This window comes from Phaenicophaeus curvirostris, chromosome 4, assembly GCF_032191515.1.
Source record: "Phaenicophaeus curvirostris isolate KB17595 chromosome 4, BPBGC_Pcur_1.0, whole genome shotgun sequence".
NCBI lineage: Eukaryota > Metazoa > Chordata > Aves > Cuculiformes > Cuculidae > Phaenicophaeus > Phaenicophaeus curvirostris.
In genome coordinates this window covers 16,801,942-16,824,687 of record NC_091395.1, presented here as the reverse complement: position 1 = coordinate 16,824,687, position 22,746 = coordinate 16,801,942, and the positions used below count along the sequence as shown (strand labels likewise).

At 45.1% G+C, this 22,746-nt stretch overlaps 1 protein-coding gene across 2 annotated transcripts; it reads right to left on the bottom strand.

Annotated features, from left to right (window-relative positions):
- Positions 1–228: 228 nt before the first annotated feature.
- Positions 229–17,082, bottom strand: PPM1K (protein phosphatase, Mg2+/Mn2+ dependent 1K). 2 transcript variants are annotated; one of them, XM_069855345.1, is made up of 7 exons: positions 17,002–17,082; positions 13,370–13,897; positions 12,692–12,792; positions 4,965–5,130; positions 4,301–4,445; positions 3,322–3,456; positions 229–2,520 (listed from the first exon to the last, which is right to left on the bottom strand). In XM_069855345.1, the coding sequence occupies exons 2-7, from the start codon at positions 13,807–13,809 to the stop codon at positions 2,389–2,391; spliced, it is 1,119 nt and encodes a 372-aa protein (XP_069711446.1). In that variant the 5' UTR covers positions 13,810–13,897; positions 17,002–17,082; the 3' UTR covers positions 229–2,388. The 2 variants fall into 2 exon arrangements, with proteins under 2 accessions (XP_069711446.1, XP_069711447.1); XM_069855346.1 differs by lacking the exon at positions 17,002–17,082 and adding an exon at positions 14,036–14,274.
- Positions 17,083–22,746: the final 5,664 nt, after the last annotated feature.

Genomic DNA, 22,746 nt, shown 5'->3' with positions numbered 1-22,746 from the left:
TTCTGTCTGGACCTTCCGCTAAGCAGAAATAACCAGCAGTTTGGAACAGGGCACTGTTCCTGGAGCTTGTCTAAATCCCTGCAGCTCTGCTGGAGCCGGTGGGACACTGGATACCAAAGCCACCCCCACAGCAACTCCCTCTCCAGAGCCTCTGCCTCTTCTCTGTGCCTGGACTGAGGCTGCTTCGCACTGTGCTTAACCCTTTGGTAGCTCTATCAGCCTTGCTGCTCCAGCAGGTCACTTTTTTGGCAGGGGAAAGGCTCTCAGCTGTTCATGCTGCAGCACAAGCCGCTCATAATCCCGTTCCCCCAGCCGCTCTCTGAACCTCTGGCCAGTGCGACATCTCATCCAGTGCGACATCTCCTCAAGTGCTCAGGAGAAACCGTGTTTTCCCATTTTTGCCATGAAAACTTGCCTCAGATTGAGAACCTGCTCCCACTGGTAACAACTAGAAGTGCCCCTCTACCTCAGGTAAATTTGATTTCAAGCAAAGACTGAACCTCCATCCTGGGGAAAATCTGAGAAGGGACTATTATTGTAAACAAGTGATGTGCTCGCTACAGCATCCTGGGCAACAGCATCCAATACAACAAAGATTTACTTATACCAACTCACAAGCTCTTCGTACTTATAAACTGAACATATAGGTTATACACACCACGTAATGTACCAAAGTGATGGGACAAAATGAATGTACCTTCTGAACACCTAGAACTTAATGCCAAGCTCTGTTGGGTGCTGCTAGGCCTTCAACCAGAGGCAAGGAAAAGCATGTGGAATGACTGTCTAAAGTGTAACCCTGGCTAAAAGGAAAGGCCTAAAACGTAACGGAAAATGAGATACTTCACACTGGAAAATAAGAATCGGGCCAGGCATGTTGGAAATATTTTTCCCTATTGCAAGGTGATTTAGCGTTAGGCAACTTCTTTTTCACTTCTTTTGTTTTGTTTCGTTCTTGTAGTTGTGCTGTTGGAAACATCCATCGAATGAAAAAGCTTGAGAAGAGCCCAGATCTCCTCTGCCCGTATCTTGTTGCAACAGGGTGACACAGAGGCCACAGGGGCTGCACACCTGATGTGGAGCGGAGAAAGAAGGAAGTGTGAAAGAGGCACAGTGGGACAGACCTGTGTCACAGCAGCGATACGAGCTGGCTCAGAGCTCTGCCCCACTGTGCATCACTGGATGCAGACTTCCTCCGGAAAGGGAAGTGGAAATGCTTCCTTTAAGTATAAAACTACCTTCTGGTGTCTGAATACCTGACACCTACTAGAAACAATACCCAAAACTTATAAAAATTACCTTACATTATAATAATGCTCTCTCTTTTCTCTAGCTTGCTTGGTTTGGGCTTTTTACAGCTCCCTGTATACCGTGAAGAGACACAGGAGACCACGAATAACTGAAAGAAACCTTTGGTGGAGGGCAGAAAAATCGTCACATATTTATGAAGAAATAAACTCTTCCCTCTTACACGTCCAAAGAATCTTGATGAGTAAACTCTTTGAAATCAGTTGTCTTTAAAAATTTTAAAAAAAAAAAAAAGAAAAAGACTATGTGAATCTCCGGATATCAAAACCGTGCAGCTTTTTCCCTCCTCTGTGCTCCTCTGAAGCACTGGCACACCAAAGAGAAGACAGTGCAAGGTGCTGCTCTGTGGTTCACAGAGACCGTACAGGCTTTAGATCCAATACAGAAACATTCCCATCTGTCCAATGGCACATGGCTCCAGCCTGCTTCATCTCCTTGGAGCTAGAGAAACACAGATGATGGAGGTGAGAGCATAAAGCCCTGCAAAGCAGTACTGTCTCAGGAAGTTGTTCAGCTACACCAAAGCCGCTGGCATCAGAACCTAAACACTTCTGAAATGTCTCCCTGAAGCACAGGGGAGTTGTGGGTGGCTGCACAGCAGAGGAAGACAACAAACCTGCCTTCTGTCTACAAAAGAACACTGCGCGTTTGTTCCCCTGTGTATCAACATACAAAGAAACCAGCATGTGGCTCAGAGACTCAGACTTACGCAGCTGCCAGGTAACTAAAGGCCCTGGGTAATACAAGCAGGTATGAAACACTTGTGGAACACCTCCAGCCTCAGCTGAAAGCCCAGAGCCTCCTCTATTTGAACAGAGTGATGCACAGAGCTGCTGGAACTACAAATCCAAAGAAATAGCTGCCTCAATGCTGACTGGAATAAATAAATGCAGCAAAACGTAATCAGCCATAAGCAACAACGGGGCATTACGCACCGAGGAACGGTGGCATCTTCTATAACACTGGGAACAGAAGAGATGGACAAGACACTGAGTCAACCTACGAACAGATGGATGTGTTCTTCTTATAGCACTTTGTGTCCAGATTATGGCAGGAAAAGATAGCTGTGGTGGCAGGTCTTCATGCCCACCTCCCACTAGAAGCAAAACTGCGGCTGAAGGAGAAGTTGATCTCGCTGGTTTTGTACTTTCCCCATGCTCCAAATGGCACTATGACAACTGTGCTGTTGTCTTCTGTTCCAAATTGTATTGCCTGAGAGAAGAAACAAATTGTCACCTTCGTCATCTTCCCTTGAAAAGGAAACAAGTGCTGGCTCCACAAGGGACAACATGCCCTGAGGTCAAAGACTTCCTTGCCTCCTCCCAGCCCTGCTGTGGCATTCTGGCGTGCCCCAGAGCTTTCCAAAGGATATGCCACCATCCAGAACCCTGGTGAAGAAACTGGCTACTTCTGTCTATGCTGATGACATATTTAGCACAGGAATAAACTGCAGTTATGGTCTCATGCAGTTTGGTGGCTCGTGAGCTAAGCAAGTTAAATGGAATTATGCTTGGCAAGGATGTGGCAAGACCCAGGGTAAGGAAAAGGCCAGCCAGTGGGACTAGCAAATGTCTCAACCAGCACAGTTCAATTCATTGAATGCATCATTTTAAACTCCGGGGGTTTTCTTAAAAGTGAACCAAACAAAAACCAACAACAAGCATTCGGTGCCAAGAGAAGCCGTGGCACCTCATTGCTCTCTACAACTACCTGAAAGGAGGTTGTGGAGAGCAGGGAGCTGGCCTCTTCTCCCAAGTGACAGGGAACAGGACAAGAGGGAATGGCCTCAAGCTCCGCCAGGGGAGGTTCAGGCTGAACATTACAAAAAAGTTTTCACAGAAAGGGTCATTGGACACTGGAACAGGCTGCCCAGGGAGGTGGTTGATTCACCTTCCCTGGAGGTGTTTAAGGCATGGGTGGACGAGGTGCTGAGGGGCATGGTTTAGTGTTTGATAGGAATGGTTGGACTGGATGATCAGTGGGTCTCTTCCAACCTGGTGATTCTATGATTACCTGTTCAGTGACAACATGAGCAGCTTCAGCAGGATCATGGCACTGGTTAATGAAGTCACAGATCTCCTGACTGTTCACCATGAAGTTAATACCGTCTGTAGTGAGGACCAGGAAGCTGTCATCTGCATGATGCAGCTGCAATAAAGGTAAACAGTATGCACAACGATGGAGTGAATGCTGCAAGACAAAGTAACTGCCTTCATTTTGTTCACACTCTTGTTGTCAAGGCCTTTTTCTGGGCGTGCTGCGTGCCCTCCAGCTTTCTGTGCAAGGACTAACTGCAACCCCCAAACCCTTGGCTAGCGAAAGCTGCCCCTTGAATCCTCAAGCACATTATTTAGAACCAAGTGAAGAGAAGTTCCTGGGGCTCTGGGAGGTGTGCTGGGGAAACGTATCAAACAGAATACAAGCTGAGAGAAAAACCTTCCTGCAAAAGTGAAGGCAACTGCGCTGAATACCTTTTGGGTGGTTAATTTGTTTTCTGGACATCTACAGAGCTATGGTAAGATGCATGCAACTGCCCTTTGCTCCTCCCAAGTGTGCAAATTTCTACATATTCTGCTTCTTTCAGTGACAGCCCATCCATATCCCACCGAGATCTCAGTGATGGTTTTGTATTAGCATTAACCTCATAATTATTCGTTTGACCACTAACCGCAAACAGACTAACACCTTTGTATTTCAATAATGGATAACACATGTTATCTTTCTTCCCTAATTCTATATTGTACTGCAATAAATGGAGTCTGGAAGTTGATCTGGCTGAATTCAGTGTCAGGACCAGATTATTTTCTGTCCTGTTAGTGTTGATGTGAAATTACTTAATTAGAATTGGTCTCCAGTTACTTCACCACAAATAAAAATCCAACAGTTGGCCATCAGGCTTCACATGGGCACATGTCACGTGGTTAACACCACCTGCATCAAATACCTATGACGCCTGAATATTGCTGTTCCTGTTAACCAGGCCTTCTTTTACCTTAACCCTTTTTGTTTCTGGCTCGGCTATCACACCAATGCTTTTAAGATCCAAATCTCCTATGCTCCGCGTCATTGCAAGTCTACCATTCACATGAGGTTGTCCCAAACTGTTCCAGGCAATGAAGCCACCACACTTCTTAATCCTGTCCAGAGGCACAAAAGAAAAAATGAATGAGTTACTGCATCACGCCATTACCCCTGTTTCCATCTAGTTTCTGTCACTAGCTGCTGATGTGGAATGGGGTACAGAGGACTTAAGCTGGGAGACTGAGGATTGTTTTTTGCTGTTTAGAGGGCTCCATAAAAGGGATGTGGCTTGATGGGCTGAGTCCTGACCTGGAAACCATAGTGCACGTCTTCAGGTCTTGGTTCTAACTTGGCAGTCTTGGACAAGTCTGAACCACGTGCTCACGGCTCTGCACTGTGTTCTAGTTGCTACTGATCTTACTGCTGAGACAGTTTATGCTCATGCAGGGTTTTCCACATCCCTGGTCCTCTAAATGTTACTAAATGAAATAATGCTGCTTGCTGCCACCTCAGAGGTGGTCTCGGGGTGTTTTTTCAACTCTCTGCTTTCTTCCAAGCCCAACCCAGCAGCAGAACACAAAAACATCCTGACTGAGGCTGTTCCCTGGGAAGCCACATCATCAGCCGACAGGTACCTGTCCTTCTCCTCCTTTCTTTCTGGAGTATGGTCAATGGTGAGTTTCATGGCCTTTCCCTTTCGACACAGCAGAGCACGACTGTCTCCCACACTTGCCACAACCAGCTCAATGCCGTCCCGGAGCAGAGCCACTGTTGCAGTGGTCCCAGAGTTCATCAGAGATGCTACAAACGTCATAGCAAAAGGAGAGGTTTTAGCGCTGCCTCTAAGTACAGGACCATTTATAACAGCAACAGTTTCAATTGGTAAAATGAAAACAACTTGTACTCTACATTACCAGTAAGTAACTGCTTTTAAGTTTAAACTAAATCTACATATTAAAAAAAAAATACAGCAAACATGCACGCATGTAGGACTGGGGGGAGAGGGTGGAAAGGGAAAGGATGAGTATTTCTGTGCAACAACATGGCTCCATGCAAAGAGGGCAAGTGGAGTAAAAATGATACAAGGTACAGTGGCTTCCTTTCAGCTTGCAGCAAATAGTTTTTCTGTCCCGCTAGTTCATTTCAAGCTAAGGGTTATTGTCCTTATCCCTGGGAACAAAAAAGCTGATGGCTCCTCCATTCTGTTAGGTGGTGAAACAACTCATTACTGCTTACTCAATTTCAGTTGAGTAATAATAATAGTAGCTCCACATAGCTTGCTGGCAGAGAAACACTAGATTGCTCCTTTACCTAAGTCTCAGGTGGATCCTCCGATTGCTTTCAGAGTTGTTACAATCTCCCCCTGCTTCCCCCAGCCTTGCCAAGAGGTGAAGCGTTCAGCCAGCAGGTCACTGGCCCTTTTCAGAAAGGGATGCTGCTGCCTTCAGGCCCTGTCAGCCTGCTGGAGGTCCCAGCACTAAGGTGAAGCTGGATTCCCCCTTGCCTCGTGCCTGCAAGCCCATGCAGTCAGCTGGCAGTGGCTCTCCAAGCAATCTGTGCGAGGCACTGGTGGGATCACTTGACAGGCGGCACTCAGTGGCTGCTGAGAGGGCAAAACAGAGCTCTTGCTGCTCTCTTCCTTCTCTTACAGGATGCGGGAGTGAGCTGAGCTGACTGACTGTGTTCAGAGACCTGGCTGGATTAACTGGCGTGAGTAAATTTAAGGGCTTCTTGTTTAAATTATTATAATGCTTGGGGGGAAAAAAAAAAGTGGTTGAAAAGGAGACATGCAAGTCTGCAGATTTCAGAAAAGCTCTGCAGTTCTATCTGTGGTGATGGAAATGTCAGAAGAACTGTCCAACTTTCCTTTTTTGTTTGCTTTTTGAAAGAAGCAGCCCTATTTTACAGTCAATTACCTTCCCTTCCTGCAAATTATGGAAAGGTAACCCAGTGAAAGGTGCTTGGGAAGCTGTAACTCCTGCCAACTTAAGCTATTTCGGTAAAACACCTGGCCAGGACAAGCTATTGCCCAGAACATATTTGCATTCACAGGCACGACAAATCCCCTTGAGAGGCCCTCTGTTGGTCTCCTGCATTCTGGAATTTTCTAGTTTTTCAGGTTTTAAAAGCAAGCCAATTCAAAAGGGGTTTAGGGCTAACTCAGGACTGAGAATCCCAGTTATATTCCTGTTTTCACATCTGACAATTACAGATCTTTCCACCACCACTTCTGCAGAGCTCTGCTACAACTACATGCACTCCCACCTCCGGCCCTTCAGCCCTGACCCCGGGGAAGCGGGATGGATCTGCGACAGGACTGCGTGTTTGAGCTGGAGGAATGCCAGCCAGCCCCATCTCTGACCAGCTACCGCAAACCGCGTATCTGCAGCACGACCCCCCGTGTGCCACAGAAACAGAAATGCAAGAACTCTGGGATCTTGGCAACTTTTTTTTCCCATACCAGCAAGGTCTCAGCACCACGTAAGTAAAACAGGGTTGGGAGCAAATTGAAGTGCACAAAGCCCTGAAAGATGCATTGAGCCTTGTTGTGCCACGAAAGCAGTGAGTTGATGAATGCAAAATTCACAAAAGCCTGAACTAGGCTTGCGTTATTATTTAAAACAGGTATTATTACTGCAGTGAAGACTGTTTAGCTCTACGCTTAAAAACACGTCCGTTGTGAACATCAGCCATGGTGACCTCGGTCAAATCTTGGACTATGTTACGGCTGCCACACAGGCTACAATATTCCAGATATTTAATGCCAGCAGCTTCTGACTGTTCACGTAAGCACTGGCATCCTGTTTCTAATTTGAAGCAAGGACTAGTCCAGTGCAGGCTCACTTTGAGGCACATTTTGAAAGTAAGATGCCAATAATCAGCAGTGTAATTAGAAATTTTAGTAGAACCAGTAAAATACCTGTTTTAGCCAACAGTTAAAGAAGTAAAGTGAAGAACCTATGTAAAACTACCTTTTTATTTCACAGAAAGTACATTTTATGTAGATGTTAATATTAATGCAGAACTGTTGCTACTCTCCCATTTCATTCCTTGGTTTTGGAACTATGCTGACAAACATACACAGTTTCTGAAAAAATTAGGATCCGTAAGTCATGGAATCATAGAATCACTAGGTTGGAAAAGACCTTTGAGATCATCGAATCCAACCGTACCTGTCCACTACTAAATCACATCCCCAAGCATTTTATCCACACTCCATCTTTTAAATACTAGTCTTTAATTCTTAAATGACTGGAAACATTTGGATATTCAGATGAATCTGCAGCTTTCAAGTGCAAAATCTCAAAGCCAAAAGAACCACCATCACAAAATCAGGGGATGGTGCTAAAGTCAAGGTATTGTCCAAAAGTGTGGTAATGTTCATAGTGAGTTGAGCTTTATATAGATTTATTAGTCAAACAGCACTTCTAGAAAAACAAAAGCTGCTCACACTCTCTTCCTTGGAAGTGCATGATCTGGGTAGGGGTGCAGGAACAGGGCTGTAGCTGGTCTACATGCATTACTGGATTTCCAGCAGAGCTCAAAAACACAGGAATGATGATGGGATAGCATTGCTAATGCTTTACAACTGCTGCTAGGTCATTTAATAATATCAAAATATGTTGCATCAGCATATATATGTATATATATTTATTTTAACAATTAAAGAGTTTATTTTTTTTTCCTAACAATATCACTATAAAACTAAGATCTTTCAATAGGTTCTTAACACTCACTGGACAAATTTTACTGCAAGTCATCTCTACTAATGTGACAAAGAGGATGTGGGAACCTTCCAGTAGTCCAGGCTAGGAACCGCCGGACTCCTTCACCTGGGACAAAATTAAGCAGATCTCTCTTGCCACTGAAGCCCAGCATATAGTGTCCAGGGCCTCCAGTTCTAGAGCTGCTGACCAGGTACAGTGTCTGCCACAAATAACACGCACACAGAGGCAAATAGGAAATTCACCCAGGGACTTTGTTCAAACAAAATAAACCTGCAACACTGGAGATGAAAGAATAAGGGCTGCAGAACAAGGGAAGCAGTCGCTCTTGGCTTTGCCTGGATCATCTTTCGCAGGCCATACTTGAGGCTTACATGCACATCTTAGGCCACAGATAAATCAGCCTTGGCATTTCTGGGGAATTGCCACCGTTCTCACCTTCTTGCTAAAATTATGTGACAAAATCAGTTTAAATTCAGTCAAAATAAAAGCTACTTTTTTTTTTTTTTCCTCCTGTGGAGGCAGGTAACCAACAAATCACCCAAAGAATTCTATTAATGCTTGAGGGCCAGCAGTCTCATTTACAACAAGAATGGCCACTGAAGAACATGTTCAGTACAGAATATCTGCTTTCTCAAGGTAATTTATTTTTAGTGTGTATATATATATTTATACATGACACAAAAATGTGGAGTGCAAACCAGCGTCAATTAAAATGGGGCCATCTTAAGGGCACTGAATAAAAGCATATAAACCATTTTGACCCATGGGAAAATATGCAAAATAAGCACTCCTTTAATACTGTAATTAGTATCTTTAACTTGATTGGGCAATAATCAGGGCCCTTGGATAAAAAGGTGGCCTTTTGTAATGTTGATAGATTTATGAAATATTTAAGTACAATTTCTGCAGCTCTCCCTTTTCCTCAGTGTTGCAGGTTAACACATTCAAAGAAATAAAAATTGTATGTTTGAATGGTAATTAAAAATAACAAACAACAAACCCCACTACTTTTTAAATTTACTTATTTTTAAATAACTTTTGCTGTTTGCTCAGCATAATAAGTTTCCAGGAGTGCCTTTCAAACATAGATACATCAATTAATACCTGGCTATGTTTTAATAAGATGGCTATTCCAGAAGTGAGTGGCCAAGGTGATTAGAGCTGGATGCACTGAACACAGAGATCAATAGACAGACCCCCTGTTGTTTTCTCCGAGTAGTGGATCGCAGCAAACATAAGCAGCATCAGAACCTTGTAGGACTGCAATCGGACAGGTTTGTCTTGCATTTCCCCAGAGAGTTGCTCAAATTTCCTCAAGCATGTGATTCACTTCTCTATTTCTGACCTTGCTGAGAAAAGCTACTTCAGCCTTCACATTTCAGATGTAGTGGCTGGTCAAAAATATCAGAAAGCTCTGTCCATCTGTGTTAACGGTTGTCCCACGGATAATGGGAGCTTCCTTTACTGTGTCTTTTCCTACATTTATCAGTGATTTAAAAGGGTCTGGATATATTTAAATGCATGGAAGTAAATGAAAATGTATTTTTTAAGAGATTTCAAACACCATGCTTCAGGGCCCAGGCATATCTCTAAGCTGTTAATGATTTGAAAGGATTTAGGCGGAGGACAGATTATCCCAGATCTGCCTACAGCAAGTTTCTTAATGCTTCTCTGTGAAGCAACAGGTACAGATCATTGTCCGCAGGGATCTGGGGCCAGTCTCCAGCAGGCCAGCACAGCACTGCAGCTGCACTACTGACCTGCACACCAGACACAGTAACAGTATCTGGAACACACCCACCCACCTTTTTTTAACAGAAAGCTCACAGAAACTATTGTGCTATGTGTTTTCCGTCTGTAATTTCAAATACTCTATAACTGTCAAGCGACCTACAAAGGGCCGTGCCCTTGAAGACACAGCTAGGTGCCCCAACAAGGCACAGTTCTAGCCCTGTTAAATTTGTGCCATTATAGGAGGTTCTCACCCCATATCATAAACAATGCATCAAGCAATATCCAGGCAATTTTGGCTACAGAGATTTGTCCCAGGACTTATGTTCCTTCAAACACCCGGCCACACAATTTCAAAGCTGGTCATGTGTCAGTAAAGACCTGGACATCCTAGACATGCGCTTGGGTTTTTTTGCAGGTACAATGAAAGGAGTGAACCCTGGCAGAGCCATCTATTCGAACAAGACTAAGCTATTACTGTCCACTTTGTCAGCCATGGCTAGGTTTCAAAAAGTGATCAGTCTTGGGGAGCATCCAGTGTATCCCAGATACCCAGTGTTACATGACCAGCCACCATTTTCAGCATACTTATAGCAACTGACTTGACTGTCACATCTTGAATAGCCATAATTAATCACAAATTTTGCTGGCAAACTCAATCAGTTTGGAAGCAGGTGTCTAACAACAATACATGCCAAGCATTTAAATTTTATGTAACTCTCAAAGCAGCAACAACAACAAAAATATCAACACCAGGCAGTCAACATAGTACTGAATTATTTTAACAACAGACATGCAAAAAGTTCAATATGTTCAGAAATCCTCGCTTGTTTCTAAACCTGGCTACCCTGCTCCAGTCTTACAGCCTGATTTTCAGCTGGGCAACCAATCAAGAGCACTGGGCACTCCTAGACACCTCTGGCTCCTGCAAGACCTTGCAGGTGCTCAGACTGTCTGAGAAACACTGAGTGCTTGCCAGAGCACGGCCCCTGTTGATGTTTGACAGTGCTTTTGCCCTCTATTTTGTTTGGCCTCAAGCACTTTAATGAAGAGGGATTGTCCGGTATCTTGGTAACTGTTACATAAATTTGCTGGCATTTGCATTATGTTTCATTAAGCTGCACCAGTTAGCTAAACGATACCAAAAAAATGTAACCCTAGAAGTAGTTCCAAAATGCTCAGCTTGCTGTACAGCTTGGATGTCAGACATGGGTGTTTTCCAGTTCTGTACGTCTCATGTACAAAATGCTATAACCAGAAACTGTTTTCAGAGTAATATACCAAGAACAATCTTTCTTTTCAAGGAGCTCCTCTAACACTTAACAGAGGTCGCTTCAACGAGCCAAACCAAGAGCTGTCCTGCTAACAAAAGGGAAGGGAGGGGGACAAATATAACAGCTCTTCATGATAGTGAAATGAAAGGTCCTGATCCAGGGAAGCACATAAGGTTGCATTCAGATACTTTCTTGAATCCGTGTTTTTAAGAAAACATATTTGCAAAGAGACTCTTGGATAAAAAGCACATCTGTTCTACTGATGTGTGTGTCTCATAAAACTCACCCCTTAGGTCAAAAGGGAAATGAGTATTATAGATTTGATCTCCCCTTTTTAAGGGCTGCATTTCAGGACTTAAAACTTTTTATCCTGATACCCCTGTACCTTAGATTGTAGCAGGTAAGAGCAAAGGTGTGTATATCCCTCACAGTGCTGCAACAGTCAGACCACCTGTCCTGCCAGGAAATATTTGAGTCTACCTAGATTCATCTAGCAGTTAAAGTGCAGGAAGCCACTCCATTACTTAGTTGTATGCATTCATTTCTTAAGAAAAGTAGCTCAAGAATACAGTATCACTTCAGACTCCAGAGGGTTTGTTGGTTTCAAGTCTGTATTGGAGAGAAAACTTTTATAGCTTTTGTTCTTCTGAACTGACCTCAGTCACTTTTGCCAGCACCTGCACTGGAACAGGTCTTTTGTTGTTGTTGTGGGGTGGTTTTTGATTGGGTTAGGTTGTGGTTGTTCTTGGTTGTTTAAGTGTTTTTTAAGACTGGCTAAACTGACTCTTAACAGTTTTATCTCATGGCTGAGGAAGTTCCTGTGACAGAACCAGGATGGGGAGCTCTATTCCCCTTCCCAAGTTACTCTCTGTAAACTCGAGTTGCAGGAACTGGAACTTCAGATGTACTTATTCTCTCTCTCTATATAGAAGAACTTGATCAACAGCTAGGACTAAGGAGCCTAAAAGGGCTGGTGCCAGCTTTGCCATAGCCTTACCACAGCCAACCTTGTTTTCCTCTTCACTGCTTTTTCCCCCTTTCACACTCAGCTACTCCTGTGATTCTGTTCGTGCAGAAGCAACATCCATTGTATTAATTTTGGATTACAGTTCTCCCCAGGTGCAGCAGCCAAGTTAGAAAGGGAAGCTTTTGACATTGTTGCTTTTAACCCACAGGAATAAGAGCTTTAAAACAAACAGACAAACAAACAAAATCCAACCAACCAAAAAAACCCCAAAACAAAACAGAACAAAACCCTGCCAAAAAAGCCAAACCAAAAGCCCCCTCCAGGTTTCTCACACAGTGAAGTTATGCTTCTTGCAAACCTAAATCACTCTTCGCTAACTTGACAAACCCTTCCTTTGACGCAATCGTCCAAGGAGAAATTCACTGATCATTATGCTAACATTCAGATTAATAACTTCCCCAGTAAATCTGCTTTAGATTTTTTTGTAGCTTTTTCATTTTAAGGAGGTAAAGCCTAATTTGCAGTAAGTGATCAGAGCAAAATCCTATGTTAAGGAAAACTGTTTTCAAGCATTTTTCTGGACATTTTACTACAAAACTACTGAACAAATAAGAAAAGCCTTATTCTCCACACCCATATAAGTAGAATATTTTTTTACCTACCATCAGCAGACAGATTAACGTGCCTTTCATATGCTTTGTTTATTTCTAGAAAAGCTTTGTTCAAAACATTTTCCAGGTTCTCCTCCTGAGCAAGAAATTCTCTGGAAACAAACAAGCAAATAAAAAATTAAACTTCTTTCGAAGAAATATACAACTTGGTAAATCTCTTCCATATTCTTACCCCCTCCCTGCACGCATTGAATAGTGCTGGATTTCAGTGAAAATGTAGTATGATTTTACTCATGATCTGCACTGGAAACATAATGCTGTAATTTTGCAAATAGATAAAACTTCTCTCCCAACACCTGGGGATATAATACAAGAGACACCAGTGAGTGTAAGCAAGCTGCAGGTCAGTGATCCCAGCGACACCATCTGAAAACAGTCAATTCACACTCTCTGTGTTCCTAGTCCTTTCCTGGAAGGTGGGTACAGCCTCATTTCCTATTCTGTCTTTGTGGGCTTGCTCAAATGAGGCAGGCACCATACAGAGTAAGTAGTTCATAGTGTGTCCCGTGTAACAGATGGCTCCAGTCTGGTGTTCCTGTTGTCCCCTTGGGCTAGGTGGCTATATAACCTAGGAGAATTAGCAACAATGTATGACCCACCATTTCCCTTTCAGTCCTAAGGAAAGAATCTCTAACTCATTTGACACACATTCATTAGATGCACACTTACTTAATATATTTTTCCATGTACTTGTCACAGAAGTCTGCTGCTGCTGCCCCACCATGTCCATCGTACACTGCAAAGTACAGGACATCCTCTGTCAGCTGAGCATAATCAAACCGGTCTTCATTTTCCTTACGTTTTCCGATATGGCTAGCACAGCCCACCTTGGCCAGACTGACTTTTGGAATTGGCTTCCCATACTTTATGCTTGGTGGGAGGAGAATAGGTTCATCAATGCGATTGTCCCAGATGCCAAAGCTGTCCCATGTGGTGGGTCGCCCGCTTCCGTCTGCATCAAAGCGGGAAGCACGGCGCTCGGAGATGGAGCTGTAGCAGGCAGCTGTCGGACGCTTCTCGTCTTGCAAGAGGCGGGACGTCAGCACGGCTGTCCTCCTCACTTGATACCCTCCATTTCGTACCAAATTAATTAAAGTAACTGTTGACATAACTTGTCTTCACTGAGATTCGTAGGAACAAAATATCAAGAATAAAAGATATGCAGCTGCCGGAATGTCTTCGAGAACAAAGAGAAAACTGATCAGGAAACGAGAAGCACAGGAAGAGAAATTTTCAGTTACATCATTCACGAAACAATGTCACCCTCAGAGACCGCTAATCTTGCACAGCACAGCACTGCCAAGAAGAAACTCCAGAGGCATCTGCATGACTCACCCAGAAACAATCTTACACAGACCAGCCCACATTTAAGAGGGAGCTCTGCAGATAGATCAAGGTAAGGCATTTCTGCTAGCTGCCTGCATCTACAGGATGACTGTTCAAAGGTTGAAGAAGTTGTGATGGAGCAAAGAAGAGTGATAATGACTTTGCTCCAAGTCAGCTAAAATAGGAATATGTGAAAAGATGAGGCAAGGTCATAAAAATGAGCTTATCATGCATGCTCTTCCAACAATTGCCAAAATGTCTGCACTGAGGCTCCTGGGGGGAGGGCAGGAGAAATATATTTGCTTAGCTTTTAAAGAGTTTTTTTTCATGTGCACATGATATTCATTCTGTCACATTTATTGAGGTCTTGAACAATACTTCAACCATACCAAACAGAATTGCATCTGTAAATCTGAAATATTTGTTAAAACTATATTTTTACATTACTACACAAAATCTGAGTGCTTGCCAAAACACGCAGCCCGAAGTAACTTAATAAGTGGCTGCTTTAGTAGAAAACGGCTGTGACATGAGCTTTCTGGAGGTCACCATTGAAGTTGTCTGTTCACAGCTCAAAGCACGTTGCTTTAGATGCTCGTTTTACCTTTTATGCAATTCTCAGATGAAGAAAGGTTTCTTTACTTGGCACTTAGAGAGTAACTGTCAACTTGATAAAGAGACCAAAAGCACTGGGAATCACTGTGGTTCTACCAGACTAATGTGGGCTTGACCACCAGGAGAGCGGAACTGACCATTTGGAATGTTAAGGTTTTCCATTTTATTTTGGGGTCACAGCAACACCACACCCTTATTTCAGTATACTTACAGGTATTTAAAAACTGATTTACTTCCTTGAGCTGCTTTTTTTTTTCCTGTTACCCTCAACTCATAACAAAAGTATGTTAACTTCCTTCTGTGAAACACAGCATGACTGAACTGACAGCCTGCCAATTAACAAAACTCACACTTAGTTTCACTTCTGTCAGCTTGAAAGGAGAATATAAAATGTTAGATATATTTAGATTTCAGTATCCAGAGCACGAATCGTAGGATTAATCCAAAATCCCAAGCTGATCTATGCCTTTCTTTCCTCTCTACAGGCCTTTTTTTTTCCAGGCAAGTATAAATACTGACAGTGGTTTGGCTTTTCAAGTGTGTCTGCAACTCAGGAGTTGGTCTTTAGTTGCTGTGATGAAAAAATCGTTATCAGTTGCACATAGGACAGTCTGTGCTTTCCTAACCCATATATTTGCAAATACAGGGCAAGCCTATCTGGGCAAAACAGGACTGAGGTACTGGAAAGCAGGGCAGTGGTGTTAAAGCCGAAGTCCAAGACAGGCAATTGTAAACGGACTTGTAGATGTGATACTGCTGCTGTATTCAGCATTGGTGAGGCCGCATCTCCAATACTGTGTTCATTTTTGGGCCTCTCAGTACAAGAAAGACATTGAGGTCCTGGAGTGCACGCACAGAAGAGTGACAAAACTGGTGAAGGGTCTGCAGAACAAATCTTATGAGGAGCAGCTGAAGGAACCAGGGTTATTTAACCTGGATAAAAGGAGGCTGAGGGGAGACCTTATCACTCTCTATAACTGCCTGAAAGGAGGTTGTAGAGAGGTGGGTCCTTGCCTCTTCTCCCAAGTGACAGCACGAGAGAGAATAGCCTCAAGTGGCGCCGGGGAGGTTCAGGTTGGATATTAGGAAAAATTTCTTCACCAAAAGGGGTACTGGGCACTGGCAGAAGCTGCCCAAGGAGGTGGTTGAGTCCCCATCTCTGGATGTATTTAAAAGATGGGTGGATGAGGCGATTAACGATATGGTTTAGTAGTGGACAGGTACAGTTGGGCTTGATGATCTCAAAGGTCTTTTCCAACCTTGTGATTCTATGAAATCTGGTTTGAGGTGCTCCATCTGATCCTGTTAATCTGCACACATTTAACTTAAAGAAATGGTTCCTGCAGGCAGAAAAGGAAATGCAATGCTTCCATCAAACAAAGTGAGTGATTAAGCTGCAGTTCAGCAGGTGTGGTGCCCCTTTTAGAGGCTGGATGCTTCACAAAGCTAGTGAGGGGGCTGGAGAACAAGTCTTATGAGGAGAGGCTGAGAGAGTTGGGGTTGTTTAGCCTGGAGAAGAGGAGGCTGAGGGGAGACCTCATTGCCCTCTCTAACTACCTGAAAGGAGGTTGTGGAGAGCAGGGAGCTGGCCTCTTTTCCCAAGTGTCAGGGGACAGGACAAGGGGGAATGGCCTCAAGCTCCACCAGGGGAGGTTCAGGCTTGACATCAGGACAGAAGTTTTCACGGAAAGGGTCATTGGGCACTGGAACAGGCTGCCCAGGGAGGTGGTTGAGTCACCTTCCCTGGAGGTGTTTAAAAGACAGGTGGATGAGGTGCTGAGGGGCATGGTTTAGTGTTTGATAGGAATGGTTGGACTCGATGGTCCGGTGGGTCTCTTCCAACCTGGTGATTCTATGATTCTATGACATCTTCCAGAATGCGAGGAAAAATGGGGTAAAAAAAACCAAAACCAAACCCCAAATCCTGAAGAAAGGGCAGGCGTGCGGGCTGCCCCGGGGCAGGAAACCGCAAAATGAACATGTCTGAGTGCACCGGCTTCTCAGACCCCCCGGTGTGAGCGTGTTACCTCAGACAGGGTCGAGATCCGTGACAATATCACCTCCCCAACCACCCCCCAGCCTGGACAACAAGCCGCGCAACAGCAGCAATGCAAAGAGGTTGCTGCGGGCGTTTAATTACGAATTAACGCGGGTCCGACCGAGCTCGGAGGGGTTGGCTCTGCGGAGAGGGAAGCCCAGGCAGCGCGGCTGAGGGCAGGGGAGGCAGAGCAGCCCCGGCTCCGCGGGGAAGGAGGGCGAGGGGAGCCCCGGCCCAAGGAAAACGGTACCAGTGAGCGGGAGCGCCGGGACGGGGGAGGAGAGGGAAGGAGCGATCCCCGAGCCCTGCAGGCAGCCCTTACCTGGTTCCGCGCCCGGGAGGCGGCGGCGGCGGCGGCGGCGGGAGCAGCAGCGCCCAACGATGCGAGCGCGGCGCCTCCCCGCGCCGGACTGCAGCGGCCGCGCCCCCTCCCGTCAGGCCACGCCCCCTCCCGGCCTGGCGGCCAATCGGAGGCCGGCTCGGTGGCGTCGGGCCACGCCCCCTCCCGGCCCGACGACCAATCGGAACCCGATCCCGCGCAGCCCCTCCCGCTCTTTCCCGGCGCAGCCAGTAGCGCGCGCCGCCGCGGGCGAGCCCCCCCGGCCGCCCCCGCCCCGCCCTGCTCGGGGAACGGGGCCGGGAAGGTGGGGGGGGTGGGTAACGTGTCTAGAATCATGGAAGGGGTTGGCTTGGAAGAAGCCTTAGTGATCATCCAGTTCCAACCCCGCAGGGACACCTCCCACCAGACCAGGCTGCCCAGGGCCCCATCCAACCTGGCCTTGAACACCCCCAGGGATGGGGCAGCCACAGCTTCCCTGGGCAACCTGCGCCAGTGCCTCATCGATTTTTGTGAAGAAATTCCTCCTTATGTATAGCCTAATCTTCCCCTCTGCAATTTAAAGCCATTCCCCCTCATCCTATTCTTCTGTGGCTTTGTAAAAAAGTCCCTCCCCAGCTTTCTTGTAGCCCCTTCAGGTACTGGAAGGTCGCTATAAGGAATTGGAGCCTTCTCCAGGCTGAACAACCCCAACTCTCTCAGCCTGTCCTCATATGGGCTTATAAGGAGAGAACTGGGGGTACGGGGGGTCAGCCTGGAGAAAAGGAGACTGAAGGGAGACCTTTAATCCTCTCTATGACTGAAGGGAGGTGGCACTGTGGTGGGTCCTGGTCTCTTCTCCCAAGTGACAGGCAATAGGATGGGGGGTTGTGCCTCAAGTTGCACCATCGGACATTAGGAAAGATTTCTTCATCAAAAGGGTTATGGGGCACTGGCAGAGGCTGCCCAGAGAGGTGGTTGAGTCCCCATCCCTGGAGGTGGATAAGACAGGTATAAGACAGGTGGATAAAGTGCTTAGGGATGTGATTTAGTATTGGACAGATATGGCTGGGCTTCAAAGGTCTTTCAAAAGTCTTTTCCAACCTAATGAATCCATGATTCTGTGATTCTCTGTCCCTGGTAGTGATGGTCAGAAAATGTGCAGACATGGTACTTCAGGACGTTGGTTTAGTAGGCACGGTGGTGTTGGACTGACAGTTGGACTGAATGATCTTAAAGGTCTTTTCCAGCCTTAATGATCCTATGAAGACATCAAGCCCTGCACAGCCACTCTGTGTGCACTGTGCTGCATTCTTCACCCCATGAAGCTGGTCTCAGCCAGGCAGAACGTCCAAGCACCAGGACAAGCAGTTTGCATCTGCAGTGATTGCTCATGGGCTTCTCGAGAAGCCCTTGGGAAACAGTGTTGGTGGTGTTTAGGGAAAATGCAGTGATAAATGTAAAACGCAGTGATAAATGTAAAACGCATTGAGTGTGCTGCTCCAAGGTGCAGTTTCTGTGAAGAGCCCCTGCTGCCTCCTTTATACTTGACCCGTGTCCAAATAGCAGTTTGAAGGGATCATTTACAGGGCACTGTGCTACTGGCAGTCTTTGACCTTTGACGCAATTTGGCGGATCGGATGACTCCAATTACAAAAGCCCATGAAACACACCTTCTCATGGCCCCCTAGAGACAAGAGTACTCCACAACAGAAACCTGGAGAGAAAAATGCTAGCCGACGGTTTCCAGAAGAGCTTAAGGAGGTCACTGTCAAGTTTATCCCAGATATTTGTGAGGTAGGGAAGTTTGGGGTTTGGGTTTGTTTTTTTTTTTAAATTTCAAGGGCACTATCATCTCTAACTTTTCTCTGTGATTGACTTTCACCTTATAAAAAGCCCTTTAAAACGTGATATTGGACTTGCAAGTTTACAGACTGACAGTTTCAGTTTCGTAACTAGGGACTTCACAAAGGCACAGATATTTCAGGAAATCAAGGTCTCTTAGTTCTGACTACAGATTCTTAAGAACTTGAACCTATGTATCTGTAGCTATTGCTGTTTTAGGTGGCATCCTTAATCTGCTAAATCTGCCATGTCATTCTGCTGCAATGTCATCTTTACTGTGTCCTGAACAAAGCTTGATGTTAGCTGTCTCCCTTTTGTATTCAGCAGGGAATAGCTAAGCAGTCCTATTGCCCACTGCACGATGTGCCTTGACTGCAAAATCCATCAGCTTCTGGCCAGAAAAGCAGCAAGAAAACCCTCACAGCTCTCACTGTATGGGTCTACTTGTAGAAGAAGGGGTTAAGTAAGCCTGGTAGCACCTACCAGACTGTTCTGGTTTTCAGATACATGGTGTCCCACATAGCATTTAGAATGAAATTTGATCCCGTGAGCTTCTGAGTGATAGCAGTGCTGTCATCTGTCACTGCAAGTTGTTCCCTGGATCCCGTTTGTCCACAGTGAGACAAAAGAAAAATGATGCTCCGTGGAAACCACCAGCTGCCCTGGCATTAGTAAAAGAGTGGCAGTTCTCCTAAGCAGAAGCGATCCATATGGAGGGCACATCCAAACTAGGGCAGTGATTTATTGAGAATGAAAATGGGGTGTTACCCTGGACGCAAAACAGGTATTGGTACCAGCACAGCATCCTGAAGTGTCAGTGACCTACATGATATTTGGCGCAAGTGCTGAGAGACAACTTCTGCCCTTGATAGTTTGCAGTGAAGGCCAGCATGGAAATCATAAATGTTCCACGTGCAGTGGAACTACTTTTCTATTTGCAGGATTTTGGAAGATAAGTTAAGGGGCAGCAGCAGGAATTTGAGGTGGCAGGAGAAAAGAGTCAGCAGGCTTAACTTCTTAAGCTTTGTGAAGCAGGCTTGAAGATGACGCCAGGGCACAGTGGCAAGGATCTTCAGGGGAATAGGTGGGGGCACAGGCTGGGAAGGATAGGATACGGTACAGCACTTGTTCTTTGAGGGGCCTCTTATAGTACTCAGAGGACAGGAGGCAAAAAAAAAAAAATCAGAAACAGGAAGGGCAGGAATGAAAGAACATTTGTTTTCAACTGCAAACAGTTAATTTGGACTTGCCTTTGCATTTTTTTTTCCCCTAAAGCATTAGTTAAATTTTCCATCTGTCCTAACAAGGAATTTCTGCTCCTGCAAGATTATCTTTCATGCTCTTTTCTATCTTACTGCCTCTGGCCTTGCTTCTCCATCATGGTCATGACCTTTCCCAGCCTTGCTGCCCATTCTGCTTTACTTTGTTCTCCTTTTCCTTCACAATTTGCAAGTATTTTTCTGCAATTATTTCTCTGGTGCTACCTCTCTTCCCTTTCTTACTCAACCTTCTTTCCTGCGCACTTCCATCTTTGGATTCAAAAAACCTTAATTGTCTTATGTGTCTGGAAAACAAACCAAACTACTGGGGCGTGGTTGGGTGCCAGTGTGCTAGCATGCTGTCCTGACCAGCGTTGTAACTGCAGCTGTGAATCTTGGGTGGGTGGAAAAGAAATGTCAATTGTAATCTCCATGTATTATATCACAGACCAAGCTAGAAATGCAGAGCAAACTGGTTCTGAACACCGTGCTTTTCTCACCAGCACAATCTGTTCTGCAATGCCTGACATTACAAGTGAGTGGACTTACATTTCTGCCATTCTTTCTATCTTCATAAGTGAAGAATTGTTCCCTATGGTGCACTCCTAGCTGATTATCTCTCTGTACTCTCTAGGTTTGCTAGCAGATAGAAGAGACCAGAAAGCTTCCTGTGGCTGTGGTGAAGGGAAGTGCCTCCCTCTCTGACCTTCAAATAATTGGCAACAATTATTATTTTTCATGGCAGTTTCCAAAGGCAGTCCTTCAAAGTCAGGTGAGCTAATGTGGGAAAGGCATGTATGGCTGCTGTCAGGCCTTAAATGCACCAAGAAGCTCCACAGGCTCTACCCCTGCTGTCAGCATGGACCTTGGTGCTGGGAAAGGAGCTATGGGAAACCTTATTGAGTATCTCTCTCCCCCTTGGCTTGGGAGCCGAATTTCGGTTCAGGCCCTTGCCCAAACTGTGCTGCCTGGCTGTGTATTTCGCTGATCCTGTGCTTTCCTGGCTGACGTAACTTCCTGGCTTGATCTCAAACCTGTCTCGTCTCTGTGGTCAGGCTTGGTGGTCCATGGACTGTGGCTGACCCCTGTTGCTGTCACCAGCGGGCCTGGCTTTCCTTGTTTGGTTGCTGTGGGGCTGTCAGCGGGGTCTCTGCCTGCCTCGTCATCACCCTCACCCCACCAGCTCATCTGCCCTGGTGGAGCAGCCGTGCTTCTCCTTGCTGAGAAAGACTGCACACAGTCCTCTGCGTGTGGGTCAAAGCCGGCTTCCTTCTTCCAGGGAAATGCACTTTTTTGCACTCTTGCCAAGTATTGCCCTTGCATAAATAATAATAGTGTTAACATTGAAACATGATATAAGAAATCTAGTAATAGTTCTGCTTATAAACACGAAAGAGAAAAATGAAACTGTATTATTTTGGCAATGTTCAAATGACGTGCAATGCCTAATTCTCAAACTGATGTTCTATACTTCTGCAGGGTGATGTGTCATCCCTTGTGTGCTTCTGATTATCTTAAGAAGTTTCTGTCTCATTTGGGACCTATGACTGACTTACACAGAGACAGAAGGCATTCTGAAACAGGACAGTTATGGTGCAACTGGAGGAGATTTACAGGACTGCCCAGATCAGACTGCTGGCTCTAAACCAGTTCTCATTCTTAGGAGTTAGCTGCACCTCTGTTGCCATAGGATGCCTCTCAGTTCAGATGACATGGCTCTCTTCTGTCCTGGTAAAGAAGGAAAATAAACTGTATCTAAACACCACCCACTATCTGGGAAGGTCAGATCAAAAGCATGCTTAGAATATTAGCTGTAGAGATTAAAACAAAAGTCAGGTTTCTGTACTGAGTGATCCTGGGTGTGGTGGGTCAATCTTTGTTGGCCGCCAGCTGCCCAGCAAGTTGCTCTGTTACTCCCCCTCGTCAGCAAGCAGTGCCAGCACCACTCAGCTGTAGCCAAAACACTAGTGCGTTTTCAAGGCTGCTCTAGCTACAAAACTAAAACCCAGCACTATGAGGACTGACATAGGGTAAGTTAACTGCATCCCAGCCTGATCCAATACAACATGTTTTCTGAAAACAGTAATAAAAAAAGGTTGATCTGTTTATGCTGAAACTTTAAATGACTTTTGAGTATCCAAGCAGTTTATTTTGAAACAGAAAAAAGGTTTGGTTTTTGCTGAGCTTTTTTTGCCCCTAGTAAAGAGTCTGTCCCCTTAAATGCAGGAATAAGTGAGTTAGAACAGAATGTTCCTAGCCCTTCACATTGTGCCTTTGGCATTCTCCATTTACAGCATTTTAGCTGTGCAAATTGAATTTGTCCTTGAACCATTGGGAAGTACTGTAAGTTAGAAGTGATGCTTTAAAACATTAGGTTGTAAGACATGATAACTTTGTATTAGAAATATGTAAAAAAAATTGCTTTCTGGAGTGGCTGCACAGCAGCACAGCCGATTTTGTTGCAGTGACATGGGTTCGGTTTTATAAAGACAATATTCCAGATCAGAAGTCAGTCATCTGTCTGCCAAGAGGAACCACAAGCATATTTCTATCTTAATGATTAAGGAATATTCCTAATGACCATTGAAGAACAGTTGTAATTTGACAGCAGAAAATCATTCTGGCTTTTGAATACGTGGCAAATATT

Bases quoted from the DNA above. Each gene is read 5' to 3' on its own strand.
- PPM1K (XM_069855345.1), bottom strand. From the start codon at position 13,809: ATGTCAACAGTTACTTTAATTAATTTGGTACGAAATGGAGGGTATCAA. The intron at 12,793-13,369 runs GTAAGTGTGCAT...GTTTGTTTCCAG, and splicing joins TACATGGAAAAATATATTAA to AGAATTTCTTGCTCAGGAGG. The intron at 5,131-12,691 runs GTAGGTAAAAAA...TGACGTTTGTAG, and splicing joins CGTTAATCTGTCTGCTGATG to CATCTCTGATGAACTCTGGG.